General features: G+C 44.0%; 1 protein-coding gene across 5 annotated transcripts in view; it reads right to left on the reverse strand.

Annotated features, from left to right (window-relative positions):
* Positions 1–10,133: 10,133 nt before the first annotated feature.
* Ankib1 (ankyrin repeat and IBR domain containing 1) overlaps positions 10,134–17,487 on the reverse strand; it is a 113,126-nt gene continuing 105,772 nt past the window's right edge. For 3 of the 5 annotated variants that reach the window (NM_001289527.1, XM_017321097.1, NM_001289529.1), the window contains exons 18-20: positions 14,914–15,028; positions 13,907–14,040; positions 10,134–13,631 (exon numbers count right to left, since the gene is read on the reverse strand). In NM_001289527.1, the coding sequence (NP_001276456.1) occupies positions 12,891–13,631; positions 13,907–14,040; positions 14,914–15,028 (990 nt within the window). In that variant the 3' untranslated portion in view covers positions 10,134–12,890. The remainder of the gene's footprint in view (positions 13,632–13,906; positions 14,041–14,913; positions 15,029–17,487) is intronic. The other 2 variants (NM_001289528.1, NM_001003909.4) reach the window with 1 other exon arrangement.

The raw sequence follows: 17,487 nt of genomic DNA on the forward strand, positions 1-17,487 counted from the left end.
CCACTTTAGCAGTTTTGGTGTACAGTTAAGTGGTGTTGCATGTATTATTGTGAAACCAATCTCTGCGATGTTCCCAGCCTGAAAACTGAAACTTTACATCCACTATATGTGCCAGGGTTCTTCAGGGACAGAACTGATAGAATGAATCTCTCTCTCTCTCTCTCTCTCTCTCTCTGGATGGCTTAAAAGCTGTAGTTCAAGCTAGTCCAATGATAGCTGTCTACCAACAGAAGGTCCCACAATCCAGTGGTTTTTCATTCTACAGAGCTGGATGTCTCAGCCATCTTCAGTATACATTAGAATCCTGAAGAAGTAGGCTGTAATTCCTGCCATGGACTCGCCCATGAGAGCAAGCAGGCAAAGAGTGAACGCTTCCTTCTTCCATGTTCTTTACATAGGCTGCCAGCAGAGGGTGTGGCCCAGATTAAATGTGGGTCATTCCACCTCAAAAGATGCATATTAAAAGTGGGTCATCTCACTTCAAATGATTTATTGAGGAAAAAAAAATCTCTCACAAGTGTGTCTAGCCACTTAGGTTTTAGTAAATGCCAGATGAAGTCAAGCTGACAACCAAGAATAGTCATCACAGGTACACTCCTTGTCAGCTTGACACAAAATCATACCTCCTTATCTCATGCTTAATGCCCAAGTTAACAATAACCAGGACATAATTATACCTAACATGGTATAACTGCAACCACAAACATAAACTTTAGAATAGGTGGCAATGTCCCTTGAGGAGCACATTCATTTGGTATCTCAAACCATTGTGGTTGGAGAGATGGCTCAATGGTTAAGAGCACTGGCTGTTCTTCCAGAGGACCTCGATTCAATTCCCAGCACCTACATGACAGCTCACACCTGTTTGTAACTCCAGTTCCAGGGCACCCGACACCTTCACACAGACACACCCAGGCAAAACACCAATCAACGCATATAAAATAATAAGTAATTAAAAAAGAAAATGTTAACCTTTCTTTCCCTCTCTCTCTCTCTCCCTCCCTCCCTCCCTCCCTCACTCTTCTCTTTTGGTGTTTTGAAACAGGGTTTCTCTGTGTAGTCTTGGCTGTCCTTGAACTCACTCTGTAGATCAGACTGGTCTTGAACTCACAGAGATCCACCTGCCTCTGTCTCCTGAGTGCTGGGATTAAAGGCATGTGCCATCACTGCTGGGCCATTGATATTCTCTTAATAGATGTTATATAACACAATAAATAAAGCAAGGAAAGAAAACACATATATCTGTACAAACACATTCTTAACAAAATACAACAGACTCAGGTCAATTATGATAACCCTCATGACTGCAACTGGTCACATGGCCTTAGCTGGTATTTATAACTACCTTCTACTACCCATTCAGTATTTTTCTCCATCTTCAGCAAGCACTTTAGCAGGTCTTGGTTCTTTCCCTGGAGGAGCGACTCACACCTTCATTCCTAGGGGTCTGTGTCCTTTGTCATCCATGCCTGGATTAGGTGGTTGTAGTTTCCCATGGACTTTAGTCATGGGACATGGTAACACCAGGAAATGCTCTAAAGGATCTCCTGCACTCCAGACATAGTCACTCTTACCTCCAGTGTAGAGAAACAATCCATGCTTCCCTTGGTAATCTGGATTAGTCACCCCTTCTAACACTGTTACTCCTTTCTAAGCCTGTTGGCTTAAAGGCATCAGAGGCCCAGAATGGTGAGTGGGAAGTCTAAACTTCCAGTTAAATGGACTATTTGTTGTGGCTCCTGGGAGGAGTGCTCCCAGCTCTGGAATCAAAGCTCATAGGTCAGCAAAACTTATTGTCACAGGAACAAGAAACAACAATTTTTCCACCCCCTTGATACCTGGACCTGTGGATCTTGACTATGGGACAAATGGTATCATATACGTGATGCTGATCCAGAGCATATACCATCTTCTGGAGAACTCTGCCCCAGTCTTCCAGACTGCTGCCACCTAATTGGTACTGTGACTGTGTCTTCAAAGGGCCATTTAAACTATCAGGCCCACTGCTTCAGGATGCTGGTAAAAATGGTAAGCCTTGTGGATCTCATGATCATGGGCCCACTGTTACACTTCTGTGGCTTTGAAGTGAGGCCCTTGGTCAGAAGCAATACTGTGTGGAATACCATGACAGTGGATAAGAAATTCTGCAAGTCCACGGATGATAGTTTTTGCAGAACCTTGCATTTGGGAAAGGCAAACCATAACCAGAATAAGTATCTACTTCAGAAAGGATAAAGTGTTGTCTTTTCTACAGAGGCAGTGGTCCGTGTAGTAAATTTGCTACCATGTCCCTGGCTGGTCACTTTGGGAAGTGGTGCCACATCTAGGGCCCAGTGTTGGTCTTTGCTGTTGGCAGACCTGGCACTCAGAAGCAGCCGTAGCCAGGCCAGCCTTAGTGACTGGCAGCCCATGTTGTTTGGACATGGAGCACAGCAGCCTCCTGAATAACCCCCATCTCTGCCACCGTGGCCAATTTACTTATGGGCTCACTGTATGATGACAGGAATAGCTGGGGAAAGATGCTGTCCACAGAATCATATTTTCTTGATCACTGAACTCCCCCTCTGCTGAAGGTCACCCTTTGTTTGATGAACATTTATATATGGGGCATTTATATATGGGACACAAGTACCTTCACATACTTTTGCCCATTTGGAGAGATCTAACCACAGACTTCTTCCCCAGATTTCTTTCATATCAATTTTCTAATCATGTTCTTTCCAAGTTCCTGTATATCCTGTCAGTACATTAGGCTATGGCCCATGAAATGGAACACTTGCACATCTGGCCATTTTTCCTTCCAAACAAAATGACCATGTGTGCTGCCCACCGTGAAGATTTCCCCTCGGTGGTGTCTTTCATATGTGTCCCATGTAATATTCCAGCTCTCCACTTCCAGATGTTGCTTGAACAATGTACAGAATCATCAGTAAACTAGGCACTAGTCTTCACATCGTCAGTCAACCGATCTTGGCACAGACCAAGAAGTTGCAGGAACATGTTTGGCAGCAGATGGCATTGTAACAGGAGTTACATATAGAAACCATAGGCATTTAGGCAACTTTGTCTACATGACTTTTTCAGGGTCAATCACGCACACATCGTTTCTATTTGATAAAGGATTGCTGCTGTGAACATCCTGCTTTATGAATTAGTGGGTCGGAGAATACTCGGCTCAGGTTGCATGGTGACTTAGTGTTCCACTGTCAAACGTTCAATTTCCACTAAGGCGCAATAGTAGTAGGCTGAGAACTGCTTTTTGGAAGGAGAATAGCTGTCTTCAGGCGGTGCTCCAAAGTCCCAAAGGTCTCTTCTCCAGTTCACCTGTAGTGGCCTGCAAAGGCTCCAGACAGCATCTCTCATAGTCATATGTGTCCCATGTAATATTCCAGCTCTCCACTTCCAGGTGTTGTCTGAACAATGTACAGAATCATCAGTAAACTAGGCGCTAGTCTGAGGTGCCACCAACACCTCAGACAACACTGAGTCTGCTGGATCATACGGTCCAACGGGTAGAGCAGTCTGGACCTGTTGAAGAGTCTTCTCTTCCAGGCCCCACACAAAACTAGTAGTTTTCTGGGTCATTTGGTATAAGAGCAGGAGTGACACATCCAAGAGAGGAATGTGTTGCTTTTTTCCAGCTTTTTTCTTGCTGGTGAGAGGGGCCAGGTGCAATAACTTACCGTTCACCTTAGAAGGAATATCTTTGAATGCCCCACATCACTGGACTCCTAAGAATTTCACTGGTGTAGAGGGCCTTAGCGATCCCTTGAATTTTGCTTAGATTTATTTTTTCCATCCTCTGATGCTCATATGGGTTGCCAAAGTGGTTTCTATCTTCCATTCACTTGGTTCAATCATAATATCAATACGTGAACCAATGTAATATTTTGTGGAAGAGTCAGACAATCAAGATACCTTCAAACTAAGTTATGACACAGGGCAGAAGATTAATATGTCCCTTGAGGGATATATATATAATTATATATAATTTGTATTTATATATTATATATAACTTTACTTATATTAATATATGTATATGTATATAATTTTTAACTGTAAAGATATACCGCTGGCTTTGCCAACTGAAAGCAAATGTCATCCAGTGGTCTTTATGGGCAGGTACTGAGAAAAAAGGCATTTGCCATATCAATGGCTGCATACCCTGTAACAGGAGATGTTAATCTGCTCAAGCAAGGATACTACATCTTGTACAGCAGCTGCAATCGGAGTCACTCTCTGATTGAATTTTTGGTAGTCGGTGTCATTCTCCACAATCCATCAGTCTTCCACACTGGCCAGATGGGAGAGTTAAAGGGAGATGTGGTGGGAACCATCATCCCTGCACATCTTTCAAGTCCATGATGGTGGCGTTAATTTCTGCAGCTCCTCAGGGATGTGACTGTCTTTGATTCACTATTTTGAGTAGCAGGGGCAACTCTGAAGGTTCCCATTTAGTTTCTCCAGCCATTATAGCCCTCCTTCTATGGGTCAGGGAACAAATGTGAGAATTATGCCAACTAAGTGTGTTTATCCCAAGTACACAGTCTGGGACTGAGGAAAATAAGCACAGGGTGAGTTTAGAGACTCACTGGATCTATATTAGTCAGATTTTAGCCAAAACTCTATTAATCACCCAACCTCCATACAACCCATACTTTAACGGGAGGGACAAAACATTTCTTGGGGTCTCCTGAAAGTTGGTGTCAATCACAACCAGACTCCTGAAAGTCTGATTGCTTCCTTTCCCCCAGTGTACAGTTAGCCTTGTTACAAGGCCGTAAGTCCCTCTAAGGGAGGACTGGAGAGAGACTAACAGTGAGCTTTTATGTTAGTGTTTTATCAAGGTCCTTCCTCAGGAAAACCTGTCTCCTCATTCAAGGGGTTCTGGGTCTACAAACTGGCTCAAGTCTGGAAATTGTTTCATGGCCTGAGATTCCCTTTTGCCATGATCTAATGGAGCCTTTCTTTTGTTTGAGGAGAAAAGATACCAAAATGCAGCAGGCTCTTTTTCATGCTTGGAAACACCATGGTTGATTAGCCAGTACCAAAGGCCCACACAAGTCATGCCACCATAAAAATCACTTAGCCTTGTGCTGGCCAGTGGTTCTCCTGCTGTGGGTTATAATCCCTTTGGGGGTCAGATGACCTTTTGCTAGGAGTCCCCTAAGACCACCAGAAAACAAGTATTTCCCATGGTCCTAGGAACTGAGCCACTACTCCTGTTTTGGGGTCTGCCCACAGGCAGATACACTACCTGGAACTGAGTTAAAGGGTTGCAGCATTAGGAAGGCTGAGAACCGCTGGAGTCAGGCTGTTATGAACATTGCTTTGTCTATGCTGCACATTACAGTAACTACAGCCATCTTGCCTTTGTTGGTTCAATGCTGCCACCTGGCCCCTGCCACTCCGGGGCCTAATTAAAGCCACTGAATTAAATAAATCGGCAGTGTCTGCGACTTGGGTCCTGCTCTTACTGTTAGTGTTACTGTTAGAGGCAAAGGCAACGGCAAAGCTCTGCAGGTGTGTTGGTACCAGTGCCACCATTACAGGCTCAGCGAAGGGCATGTCTGTGGACCTTCCCATTGTGGCGGATGAGATTTTACACAGGGCATCCACTCTAGCATTGCAATTTCCCTGAGCCTTAATTAAAATCCCTTCACACACTATGTCAAGAGACATCAGGCATCTCCAATTCCTCCTCAGCAGGCCATCTTTTGACAAATGCTTCAGCCAGCCATTCACACAAATTTCTGACATGTTAAAAAAAAAAAAAAAACAAACTGTGAGCTTCCATATCACATCTAGAATCTCCACTCAGTAACTCAACCTGATCCACTTTTACATTCTCTCCACGATTATCCCATCCTAACCCATTCCTATACATACTCCCTAGATTTCTGCTTGAATGGATTCACAATCATTAAGCTCTTTTGTATTTAGTCCACTTTATTGTGGACTATAATTTCCCTCTCCCCTCTGGGAGCCTGCTTTTCCTTGAGTCTGGTTATAGGTCTAGAGGCAACTGTTGGTGAGCCCTGAGGGACATCAGTATTGTCTGGCATTTCCTTCAGAAAAAGTCATTGCTGGTTCCAGGGGATGGGGTGTGAGTATATCTTCTGCTGAGGGTAGAGACACTACTTCCTCAGGTGAGGTAAACCCTCGAGAATCTGAGGGTTCAACGTCCTCAGCCTCAATGGGTCTTCCCACATACCCCCATCTCAAGTTACAGGATCCCATTCTTTAACAACTAATGCCCTTATTTTAACCACTGAGTCCCTCTGAGGCTGTGCTTTAAATTCTTGCTGGAATACAGCCAGCCTTATAACAAGGGCCCTGGCTTGATTTTCTGAAACTTGAGCCCTGTGGATGCTGAAAAGAAGATTCTCTTCCAGAGCACAATTCTCACAATTGGTAAATCAGGATAATCAACAACGAAGTTTGTAAAAGAGTTCGACCATCCCTAACTTTGGGCAGGAATGGTTGGTGTTGGAGCAGATGCCTGGATGGGGAGTCGTCTATGCTCACCTGGAAGGAGAGAAGCAGCAGGGACAGCTAAGGTTGGGTTTTTGTTCCTTGGCTTTCTGGAAGCTGTGGGTACCAGGCACCACACATGGCATACATACATACATACATAAACACACACATACATATACATACACACACATACATACATACATACACACACACAAACACATACATATACACATACATACATACACACAAATACATACATATACATACACACACATACATATACATACACACATACATACACACATACATACATACATACACACATACATACATACACACATATATACATACACACATATATACATACACACATACATACATACACACACACACACATACATACATACATGGAGGCAGACACAGATATAAAGTAAAACATAGAAATAAACCAACAAAAGTGAGAAGACTTCCAGCTGACATTCCAATATGGCTAAGTGAAACCCCACAGGCTTCTCCCTTAGATGAAGAGCTTCGGGCAACTAATGGCTGCTGAGGGAGGGAAAAATCACTCTTCTCCAGGAATGAGCCCCCAACTGGTTATACAACCCGGAGCCATCAGCCCTAACCATATCTACAGGTAACATGAAATGGAGTTAGGGACTGCTTTAACATACATGTGCATCTAAGAACAAAAGTAAGAGGTCATGAGTTGGAAAGCAAGAGGGAGACACACGGGAGATGGGTGGGACAGAAATGACACATACGTCTATACAATTCTCAAAACAACCCAAATCGGTGTATTTAGAGGCTACATCTGGAAAGTGGCAATGCTGGGCTGGGAAACCTTCTGGTTCTGACTCATGCTGTCTAAAGTACTGGGGTTTCTACAGGGTTCTACATTTGTTCCTGTTGGACTACCAACGGAGGGCACTGTGGGGACTGGTGGAAGAGCAATTTACATATGTCACTGTTACTTCTCTGTATGTCCCGTAACGCCCCTGAATGGGGGACTGACAGTTGTGAAACCAGTGGATTGTCCACGGGACCCCACCCACTCGGGACCTTTGGCTTCTCCTTCCCCATTACAGGCCATGCTCCAAAACATGTCCATTTCAGGAGCTGAGGCTGTGCCAGCTACTGGTAGTGTTGCTCAGGAGTGCCAAGTCACACTGTTCCTCACTGAGGAGGATGGAGACCCTGAGCAGGAGAAGAGGTTAGCTGTGGGGAGCAAATCAATCAGCCCTTTTCCTGTAGCTCCAGAGCCTGCGCACTGACAGCTACTCTCTGTGGCTGTAGGCCTGAGAGCAATTTGCCTGCCCTATCTCATTGTCTACCCTGTAACCTTAAGGAGAGAGAGCAGCCTCAACTTTAGTTGCTCTAAGTGTAGTACATTCCTCATGCAGAGGGTTTTTCAGGTGTGACACAGCCCACGTACGGCTGGTTCCATCCAGGCCCAAGTATTATTCAGGTGGGACTGAGGCATGGAGGACTAACACAAAGCTGCGTTTGTACCCTGCAGGCGGAGCCCTTTGCCTCTGGACCTCAGTCTGTTGTCTTGCCTGCACGCCTGAGACTGAAGCAGTGTAACTACTCTGTAAGGACATAATGAAATCCTAGACCTGAGTTGACAGGGATGACAGGATACTGAAGAGTTTCTGGAAAAGAAACTAGGAGTCCTAAGAACATATCCATGGGCGTTTCTGAACCCTGGAGTAGAGCAGAGAAAGCTCCCACCCAAGTGGTGGGGATGAAGTGAGAAATGAAGGAAACCTGTGGTCCTACCTGTTAATGAATACAAGTTAATGTTTAGAGGAGCAGTTTTCAACCTATGGGTTGCGACCCAATAGGAGGTGGGTGTCAAATGACCCTTTCACAGGGGTTGCCTAAGACCATCAGCAAACATTTTATTTCTGATGGTCTTAGGAACTGAGACACTACCCCTCCATCCATCTTCAGGTGGGCTTGCCCACACATGGGTTCACCCACATACCTGCACTGTATTAAAGGGTCGCAGCATTTGGAGAACCACTCACTGGGTTAGAGGCTTAGCTACTAGGGGAAGAAGTGAAATTACTCTGGCAAATAGCCAGGCAGAGGAAAGGGCATTTTTTATGGCACACAGTTTTGTGGCTTTAGCCGAAAGGCAGTGTGGCCCTGGCTGCTTGGCCCCTGAGTCATACATTACGTCAATCATACCCAAAATAAGAACCCTGATCTCTAATTGCGAGCTCTGCACAGATCAAACGCAAAAGCAAAGTTCTGCCTGAAGGTATGAACAAGCCACTGACAAAGCTTAGAGGCAGGGAGCACGGTGCAACGGGCACCGAGGGTGACAGAGACTGACAGGATAGAAAGCTCTAGGGGTCAGGTTCTCTGGATGCTGAGACCAGAGCCACAGAGACTAGCTGTCAGTGCGCAGGCTCTGGAGCTACAGGAAAAGGGCCGATTTGCTTGCTCCCCTTTAGCTAGTCTTTTTTCCCTGCTCAGGGTCTCCATCTTCCTTGGTGAGGGACAGTGTGACCTGGCACTCCTGTGCTACACTACGGGTAGCTGAGACAGCCTCAGCTCCAGAAATGGACATGTTTTGGAGCATGTCCTGTAATAAGGAAGGAGAAGCTAAAGGTCCTGAGTGGGTGGGGTCCTGAGGGCAACCCCGTGCAATGTGGCCTTCAGATCCGAATGGATAACAGAACTGTGTTTCACAGCAGTCTCAAACACACAGATGTGCAGGCATATACGGAGTCCAAAAGAGTTTCTTGCAGCTATTATCTTGCGTTCTTCTGTTCACTCTTGTGTATTTGTCTTTTAACCTGTTTATGAGGCAATGTCTCATGCAGGGTAGCTTTTATGCATGAAACAGCCAGTCAGACAGGAGACTAGGAGAGGCAGAAGCCTGACTAAGAACTCTGCCAAATTAGTTTCAAAGACTGAAGAATAATTCCTTCAAAAGCCTGGCTGTCAACTATAAGCCAATCATAAGCAGACTTGAGTGAACAGCACAAGAGACTTTTTAGGGTGTTTCTTTACTTACTGTTGCAGAGCTCAATCTCCAATACTGAGGAAAAGAAAACAAAGCAGAAAACGGCCTGCTCCTAAAATAATATGTCTAGGTGAGAGCCACTGCTGTCTCTCTAGAAACATCACCCACTGGCTCTGAGGAGGCTACAGGAACTGACAAGGCAACAGGCTAAAGAGAAGATCCAACAGTTACACACCTGGCTGAGATGAAAGGAGACTCTGAGAGCCACACAGGAACAGCCTTTCCCTAGGTCAGCCCCAACCCCACCTCCACCCGTCCCAGGTACCCGTCCCAGGTCCTACCTCAGTTTAATGTTTCAAGGTTTCACTCTATGGAGAAAGACTAATTGTTTTAAAACGACTGCACGTCAGTAAGTGTCAGGTCCTAATTCCTGAAGGGCCAGGCAAAAGGATATCTCGGATTAACATGAGAAGGAAGAGGAGACCAGAGGCTGCACCTCACACTGAAGGAAGGACTCAGCAGGCAGACGGACGCGCAAGTTGTTTCAGATCCACAGGATGATGGGCATAGATAAGACGGTGGCGGCAGGAAGCTAAGGGACTCGGTGGTGACCTGGATGTGTGCGCACTGAGGTGGGCTGCTGAGGGCTGTGCTCACCAGAAGGCAGAGAATGAGGTGGTGTGAAGCACGACATTTTATTCATATGGCATACATTTCTTCCTCCCAATTTCACAAAACAGATCTTCAAGTTCTATCACTGTTTCTCTGCTGGATTCCAAGGAAATCATAACATTTTCCTCATAAATTGATAGAAATGAAAATGAGCACTAAATTCACAATTTTAATACACTTGTCATCAAATGACAGATTTATCAAATTTCATAATTTTAATACATTGTCATAGTGAAATCAAATTTACCTCTTGGGTATACAATTTTCAGCAAGTGGGTTACTGTAAAAATATTAGGCACTATTCAATTACATAATAGAACCAAATTAATACTGTCATATTGGAGGGTATTTAATATAAAGCAAGATTTGCTTTCTAATTAGTTTTAAATGAAGTTTATAATTTAATGAGACAAAAATGGAAATAGTTTAAGTAATAAATGTTTAATCAAAGAATTTTACATATTAACAGCATTCATTTGACCAAACATCTACAGGTCTGTAGAATCCTACTGTATATAAAGTGGGAATGTATCAAGTATAGACTATGAAAGTGCAAATAACAAGTCAAGGTTAGATTAACTTTTTTTTTACATTATAAAATTAACTTGTTTACAAAATAGGCTTTGCCAAACTTTATTATTGAATTGGAAAGTCAATGACTGTGTTAGTTTTAAAATATTTACCAAGGAAATACAAACTGGATAACCATAGTTTTTCCCATGTAGGAACCCAGCACATCATAACTGGCACTGCACAGGGTAAGGGAACAGGAAGTCCAGCACTCCCGGATCTCCACAGGCACCCCTCCTATCCTCTGGGTACACCCTCTCCTCACCATGGATGTGCAAGATGCCTCTAGGGATTACAAGAGCTTTCTACTGGAAAAGTTACAGCTTGGTCTAGAAATTTTATGGTTGTTCCTATTTTTAATCCAAATAAAAAATCCTTTAATGGACTATTTCAGTTTAATATACAGTAATACACTGTAGACAAAGTTAACATTTCCCCCCACTAACTTCAATAGGGATTCATACCAATGTTGTGGTAACTGGAAGAAAAAAAACCATTAGGACTCTTGATATCTATGAACAATTACCAATTAAATACTCAAGTACAATGTCTTCTTGGCCATATGAAATCAAAGTACATGAATATTTCAAAAGCAAAATTTGAAAAAGAGGTAATGAAAAATGATAATCGTGGATATCAATAATAAGGACAATCGTTCACTTGGCCTAGGACTTCCCTGTACACACTTAGTAGAGAGATTTTGGTTTCTGGTAACAATGTGGCAAAGCACTCCAGGAGTGCCCCTTGTATCTATGTTGCTTATGTTATGCTAGCTTCAATAATGTAAGTACAAGAGTCATTCCAACAGTTTACTCTAGTTTAATTACACACTGGACCATTGCATCGTAATTACAACTAAGACCAGTATTTCTTCACAGTAGGACACTGATAACTAGGAGGTTGAGTTTTCAATACTAAACAGTGATCAAACAGCAAATGAGTATTGCGCAAGAGAACAAACACAGCAGCATTTGCTATCTAGGCAAACCAATTGAACACTTAGTTGTCATAGTTACTGTAAAGGCAAGGCCATGGGTGGTTTCATGGAGGTCTTCGCAATTCATAGCATAGTTACTTCAGAAAAGACATTGAGATTGGAATTACTGACTTACTTAACTGGCATCTATCCATTTAGGTTAGGCAAAGGCACGGTAACATGTTGCGTAGGATGTTGTATTGAATTTGCTAATAACTGTGGGATTTACTGTAACTCATGAAAACTCCAGTTTTTCTATGTTATAAAACACCATTAAAAGTAATTGCACCCGTTAGTAATTAGAATGCACTGTAAAACTGTGAAAACAAAGAACTATGATTGCACTTCCAATAAAGTGTCTCTTAAATACAGCACCGCTGTTGCTAATCAACTGTATTTTAATATTAAAATAAACTGTTTTAACAGCAGCATTAGCTTTAGTTTACTTAAGCTACAGGCTACATTTATTTAAATGCAGTCTCCATGGCAACAAAAGCCCACTAATTTCTGGACAGTCACTGCTAGCGAGTGGCACCTTTTACTCCCGAGCACGCTGACAACTGCCCTGGAGCACCCCAGGGTGCAGCACACCTCCCTGCCCTGTCAGCCAGCGCACGCACGAGTCAGAGTTTGGCACAATTGGACTGTGAAGAGACATGAGAAGGAATCTTTGATGATGTGAAAGGAAACCGGTTGCTCACTGTGGTAGACGCAGCACTACAAGCAGCACGGACGCCTCAGCTCAAACTGCTTGGACAACAGGAGGGAAGGAGGCCCCTGGAGAGGAGACAGACACCGAGGACAGAACTGTCTGGCCCAACTTCTACAATGAAGAAACCTCTTCACTTCTATAAAAAAGAGGAAGCCATCTAAGGATCAAGGAGTAAGCTTTTGATTTAAAAGGTCAACCTAAGTACTGCCGACTGCAGGCTAGACAGAGCTGCGTTCTCTCGGAATGTGGGTGGCAGCCCATTTATTCCATTGTGTTCTCCTGCTCCTTTTTGTCACTAAAAAGGGGGATAGACACAAAAGAAATTCCCTGTAAGGTTAAAGTCAGCACTGCAGTTATCATGTGAAGGGAACTCCTTTGCATTCAATCCTAACATCAGTGGTTCATAACCAAGTTCAAATTAAGTGCATTAAAGTCTCTCTAAAGCATACGCCACCTCCCAGACCCCTGTACTGTGATTCACCCAGAGAGCAAATGTGTGCAGTTCATACTGAATGTACTTGCTCGAGCCAGTCGCTTGAGGTCTGAGGGGTTTGACTGGCAGCATCTGGCCTGTCCCCCCTGCCCACTGCCTCGTTACTACTGTCACCAGCTTGAGACAACTCTTCCCTGGCCAGAATATTCTCTTCCAGAGGATTTTCTTCCATCTGGGCTCTTTCACCTTCATGAACACCAGTATCTTTGGACACTGAGTCTTCTGGTGGCACGAGTTCCATGTCCCTCACACCTTCAGACCCATCTCTTATACAAGGAAGCTGAGGCTCAGCACTAATTTCTGTGGTTGCTGCTGGAGGAATCAGGGCGATACTCTGCGGGTTCATGTCATGAAACCAAGCCATAATATTGCCAAGAAGATTGTCATTGGCACTGGGGTCCTGGCCAGCTGAGTCAAGGTCACTGGAAGAGGGACAGAAATCACTTCTTGTCTCACTGAGAGGGCGTGAACTCAAAGTGTCAGTTGAAAATGGGTCACTGTCTGCTCCTAGTCTCATGAGACTGTCACCAAGCTCCAGCAGCTCCGAGCTGCTCAGCGCAGCCCGAGGAGACTCAGTGCTGCGGGGCACAGAGTCCAGTCGGGAAGGTAAAGATGAGCCTATGGCTCCTAGGGATGTCTCGTTACTAAGGAAGTCTCTGGTCTCTTCATCCATGTCCAGCCCAGACTCTTGCAGTGACAACTGGATGGCCAGGAGTATGTTGGGATCATCTTCATCCAAGGAACTCAGAGCCTGAGGTGACAGAGAATCAAACCACTTTAAAATGGGACTAAAGAAAAATTATTTAATCCAATCACATTTACCCATCTCTGTAAGTTATTTTACATATTTAAATCTTACAATTTTCTCCTTGCCTTATAAATCTTAAGTACAAGAACCCCTCTGTACCCTATTGACCACTGAAACAAAACTTCTACCACAGAAAGGAGAAAAAGGAAACCAGCGAAAGAAACAACTAGACAGAGAAGCGGAGGCATGGCATGGTGCCCAGCCGCCAGCGAGACTACCTGAAGAGAGTCCTGGTTTGCAGAGCGACTGGCAGGGCTGTAGTCTCGCAGGGAAGAGCTGTGCAGCACACTCATCGATGCAGAGCTGACCACAGATGCACCAGGCCTGCGGCCGCTGCTCCCCTCTGGGAGATCTGTTTGAAAACAATTGGCACCACAGGCAATTGAGTTGTTGTCGCCACACATCTATAGACTGGTAGGCTTTCTCAGCTCCCAGGAAAGCTCATCTTCATACCCACACCCACTGCATCTCCTGCATTTGCCCGCAGGGTTGTGTGATGGGGAGCAGTAACAGATATCCAGTGTGATCATCTCAGAATCGCATCTATGCAGCTTTCAGTAATTCAGGATCTACTGCCCACACCCTTTTCCCAAGTCACAATGAATTTCAGTGTTTGTGTCTTCAGATTTCATAAATTTAAAGAGTTCTGGAACTATAATAGCCTCAAGAACCAATCTACAGGCCAACTGATCCTGATATTACAGTCTAGGCATGTTTAATGAAAAATTTAACACTTAAAAGTCAAATAATTAAAATAGTTCTGTTTTTAAGACGGGTTCTGGGAAAGCTAAGGCCCCCGATCACCTGGGGCACAAGAATCTTTTACTTATTGCATTCTAATCTGGTAGGATGCCCCTTACCTTGTTTTTAAATGCAGAGAAAATGTTCCAAGCATGTCATAATGGTATTAAGAGCTTCCACTTTCTGAGCATTCACAGTGCTTTATATCATTACCTACTTTGATACTGACCTTAAAATAAGCTAACTGAAGATAAAGACGGTTTGTGCCTTGACTTAAGTTACACAGCAGAGATGGGTGCAATACCCAGGACATTCTGGCTTTAGTCATTAACTTCCTGGTTTTCTTTATCCTTAGACAATAGAGGCATCTCTACATCGATGCTGAACCCAAACTACAAACTCACAAACACTGACAACTACTAGTTTTAAAAATAAACTCAAGAGATGAAGAGACAAAATGACATCCACTGTCCCAGGAGCTCACCGAAAGTGCTTTCGCTTGGTTCATCCAGGTCTGTAGGGTTACTGAGCAGGCTATGCACATCTCCTCGACGGCGCTGCTGTCTGTGTCTCCTCCGATACTGAAATTCAGCATATTCCTGCATAAACCAAAGGTTATAAAATACAGGAGAGCATGCAAATTGTAAAAATGCAACTAAAACTAAAACACACTTTCTTTAGGAGAAAAAAAAGTGTGATTTTATATGCATAGTATAAAAAGCACTTGCTTTAGAAAAGGAAACTTCAAATTTAGCCAAGCAAAGAAAATAAGGAAGAAAGCAAAATCAAAATTTCTAGTGGTCACAGGTGCTTCTACTAGGGCTAACTGTAAGCTCCAGAGCTAGACATAACTGCTATTTCCATGGTCTTGTCTTGTTATGTAAAACTACATTGATACCACAACCATCCTCCTACAGGTGTTAGGCTCTCTGGGGGGGGGGAGGTAGTTTTTAAAGAAGTATGGTTGGGGAGGAACAGGAAGGGGGAACAGAAGCAGAAACAATGGCAGAAAACCCAGATGACATCCACACTGATATGGACCTGCCAGAAAACTGAGCTGCCTTTGTGACGATGACGACCAACTCAACAGTCACTTGCTGGAAAAGAAGCATGCTGCACACTGGCTTTCCAATGCACTGCCGAGCTTCCCCTTCTCAGTCAATGGCCGGCTGTACTGCAGCTCAGGGAGTATTTACAACTTAGCATTTGGAAGGAGACAGACTAAAACAGGTGTGTGTATGTTTGATTTACATTTGTGGTGATAGTTTACAGTATGTTTGTTACTACCAAAGGTTATAATTTGAGAGAAACTGCTACAGATTTCAGTAACAGGAAGTGAGAGTCAAAGAGAAGCCAGGATGTATGGCAGCAGGTTTTTGAGAATCATTGTTGAAACTCCCAGGGCTAAACATGAAGCCTTGGGCTTATGATGATCCCAGTTATTTATGGTGAAAGCACTAGAACTAAGAGAAGTCAGGTTATTATTATACAACTTCCACACTTTATTAATCTGGCCAAATCAATCTATCTATCTTTATCAATCTAATCTTGCCTGTTTGTCTGTCCATCTGTCCGTCCGTCCGGCCACCCACCCATCCATCTATTCATCCTAACTTAACCTATCTGTGTGGCTGGAAATTGAACCCAGCCTAACCCTAACCCACCCTAACCCTGGCCCTGGTCCTGGCCCTGCCCTTGCCCCTGCCCCTAACCCTGGCCCTGGTCCTGGCCCTGGGCAGACACACTCTGCCATTGAGCTCCAGCTCCAGCCCATTCCTAAATGTCTTTAGACTTCAGCATCCATCTATGTTTAGATACAAGTCAGTGAGCGAAGTGCCCTGCTGGGTCACACAGGTTCCTTAACATCTCCCCTGAGCTGTGGCATCATTTCCTCTTTCCTGGAGATGGAGGCTTGAGAATGCTTGTGTTATCACGGCTCACAGGATTAGTGCACACACCACATTTCTTAGACAGAGACAAAAGGGGAATCTACCTCACTGCAAGGCTCCTTTGTAAGGAGCACATGCTTAACTTCTACAAGACCCGAGCAGTGCAGTAATTCTGAGAACATAAGTTTCTATTCATTAACAGAATGCCAGGGCCAGGGCCAGGGCCAGGGCCAGGGCCAGGGGCAGTGGCAAAGTTCAGGGCCAGGGGCAGGATTAGGGTGGGTTAGGGTTAGGCTGGGTTCAATTTCCAGCCACACAGATAGGTTAAGTTAGGATGGATGGATGGATGGGTAGATGGACGGTCAGATGGATGGACAGACAGATGGACAGCATTTGCAATTTGAGAAAGGAAACTTGCTCTATTTCTAACTATTCCCACAGAAAACCCTGAGTGGCATTCTGACAGGGTGCAACACGCTAACAATGTATTTTATCAAAAAATTGTCTGAAAATTGCCAAGGACCCCTCAGATTTTCAAGTGAGCACGTGAAGGGACAGGATGCTTCAGATGGTGTGAGAACAATAAGGTCAAGAGAAGATGAAAAGGACAAGAGAAATCCTTTGAGGTCACAGGGAATGCTAGGAGGTGCTTTGCTTCAAGATTATGCTCTTTGCATTAGGCTCAGCCCTTTTAGAGCAACATAAACACTTGTTCATGCCTGCTACAAATTCTACCAATCAGTTTAAAGAGACAAATTGGCAACCTACAGATTAGGAAAAATATCTTCACTAACTCCATATCTGATAGAAGGCTAATATCCAAAATATATAAAGAACTCAAGAAGCTAACCTCCAAAAAACCCGAAGCAACCCAATAAAAAAAATGGAGGTATAGAGCTAAACAGAGAACTCACAAGAGAGGAATCTGGAATGGCCAAGAAGCACTTAAAGAAATGTTCAAAGTCCTAGTGATCAGGGAAATGCATAACAAAACAACCCTGAGATTCCACCTTACACCAATCAGAATGGCTAAGATCAAAAACTCTGGTGACAGCACATGTTGGCGAGGATGTGGAGAAAGAGGAACACTCCTCCATTGCTGGTGGGATTGCAAACTGGTACAACCACCCTGGAAATAAATCTGGAGGTTCCTCAGAAAGTTGGAAATA

This window comes from Mus musculus, chromosome 5 (genome assembly GCF_000001635.26).
Source record: "Mus musculus strain C57BL/6J chromosome 5, GRCm38.p6 C57BL/6J".
In the NCBI taxonomy this organism is placed as follows: domain Eukaryota; kingdom Metazoa; phylum Chordata; class Mammalia; order Rodentia; family Muridae; genus Mus; species Mus musculus.